Here is a 2,235-nt window from a genome sequence, read left to right on the forward strand (position 1 = left end):
CAACTCATTAAAAAAAATATTTATATACATATAAATAAAAAAACTAATAGTTTTCAAAACATAATAATTTATAGGGTATGTTCCTGAATTGATTTTTAAGTGTTATATCGGCGGCAAAAGTGTGAAACCAAGAAACTGTCAAATCCCAACTATTCAGAAAGAGAATACATTTTTTTTTTAAAGTATTGAGTTTTATAAATAGTATGTAGTAGTATGAGCAAGGATATACAATCGAGTATAAAAATTAATAATTAATTTTTTCTATAAAATTAACTAAAATAATTCTGAATCTAACCATTTTGGACGTAAAGAGGTTCCACACTTTTCTCGACGATGTAGTATTACTTTGGAAGTATACATTACAGTTTACTAAAAATATCATTTCATAACATTTTATTTCAGTCTATTTTTTTTTAATATTACTTAAAACCATAAAAATTTGTTTCATATTTTCTCTGCTACACAATTTAAAAAGCCATTGAAACATTTAAAACAATTTAATATTAGGCGAAAACAAACTACAGAAGCACTCCCACATTTTTCGCCTATCTGTGGGTATTAAAAATTTAAAAAAAAAAATAATGGTCAAGTGTTCATAGTTCACCATAGATTGATATGTGGAGATTTTTTTTATTCCTTCTTCCCACGCCCACAGATCCCTTCTCTCTGGTTCCTTCCTTATTCACTTTTCTGCACATTCTCTATTTATTTTAGCAAATTACTTTTAACACATCTGTATTACTATGCATCTTTCATCCACTCTAGCATACATTTTGTTTTCTTTCTTGCCCGTTGTATCATATATATAGTTTTATTTCATATATTTTATTATTTTAATTTAAATTGTTTTCACTCTTTATTTGTCAATTTTTGTTAATTTCAATTACTTATCACTTACATTTTCTTCCACACCATTCATTATGTTTCTTTCTTTATTTACATGAGAAATGTCAAATTTTTAATAACTTTTTATGTCATTTGTTTTGTATGATTCTTGACTCTACAATATTATATTTTATCTTCTATTATTATCAACTGTTATACACTTTATTTATTGTTATGTATATTTTCAAGTTCGTTTGCAAATATTTTCTTTTTCTATTTTTCTCTTAATTAAGGTAGTTATTAATTTGTTTTCCAGCCCCTATGAAGGCTTGAAATTCAGGCAAAAATAAATAAGTTTTACTTATTTATGTATCTTTACTGAACGAACCACCGGTGGTTTAAATTTGGAACATTTAATTGTCTATGGCCGTTATTACGAATAACAATGTAAATTTTATAAATAAAATCCCTGATTTACGATCCCTAGTATTTTTTTTACTAAAAAAAAAAAAAACTATTCTAGAGTAAAAAAATAATAATCTAAATTACTCACCAATGGGTCCACTTTCAGCCGGCGCATGTGTGGTATGCTCCGCTTTGGTCTAGCACCTGCCAGGCCACGATGAACGAAATGAAATTCATTGGAAGAGCCCAAAACCTGAAAAAAATATCAGGTTATTGATTGCGTAAGTCAAGTGATTTGAAAATTTTGTGATTGAGCAAAGAAAAACAACTATCACTCTACGTTGAGACGAAATTAATCCAAGCATTTAAAATTTTCCTACTGTATAAAACTAAAAATCTTTATTAAAAAGACATTTTAAGCACTTCACTATATTATGTAAAAGATATTCGCACCTTAATATGCACCATGTATTTATTGAAGCTTTATTGCTAACTTTATAATAATTATTAAAAACGTAGTAATCAACGAAGTGTCTAAAAAAAGAAAAAAATTGTGTCATTTATTTAAGTTATTATTGTTTACTCTGTCATTTCCGAAGGTAGTGAAAATTTGTTTCATAAAGGAAATAAAAAAATATGTCTTCAGAATCGAAAATTTTCAGTTTAAGACATCAAAGAACAATTTGATTCCATATCTGTCTGTCTGTCTTTAGTCAAATTAGTGTTCGAGCACCATCGCTTGAACCGTTAGACCCATTTTAATGAAATTTTTAGAGATAATGTTGCTATTTTCAGTTACGCCTGCGTAACTGTATTTTCTTCGGCATACCTATAATTCGAAAATAACTCTTCTGATCAGGCCCAAATTTTGAGGAGGATAGTAGAGTGTCAATTCCATCAGATTCCGTCTTCATCTTTCGTATAACTGTGTGTGAAACTATTTTTATTTTATGTTTCAAACACGTTTCTCTCCATAGATTTTATTCTCAAACGACAAATAAAATT

The 2,235-nt window shown here is 27.7% G+C and overlaps 1 protein-coding gene across 1 annotated transcript in view; it reads right to left on the bottom strand.

The window, feature by feature from the left end:
• Positions 1-2,235, bottom strand: part of LOC106685325 (neuroendocrine convertase 2) — a gene marked incomplete at its 3' end in the record, with an annotated part of 291,090 nt that overhangs the window by 275,801 nt on the left and 13,054 nt on the right. The window contains 1 exon segment of the mRNA XM_067044696.1: positions 1,379-1,483. Within this exon segment, the coding sequence (XP_066900797.1) occupies positions 1,379-1,483 (105 nt within the window).

This window comes from Halyomorpha halys, unplaced genomic scaffold (assembly GCF_000696795.3).
Source record: "Halyomorpha halys isolate HHAL.00 unplaced genomic scaffold, Hhal_1.1 Scaffold681.1, whole genome shotgun sequence".
NCBI lineage: Eukaryota > Metazoa > Arthropoda > Insecta > Hemiptera > Pentatomidae > Halyomorpha > Halyomorpha halys.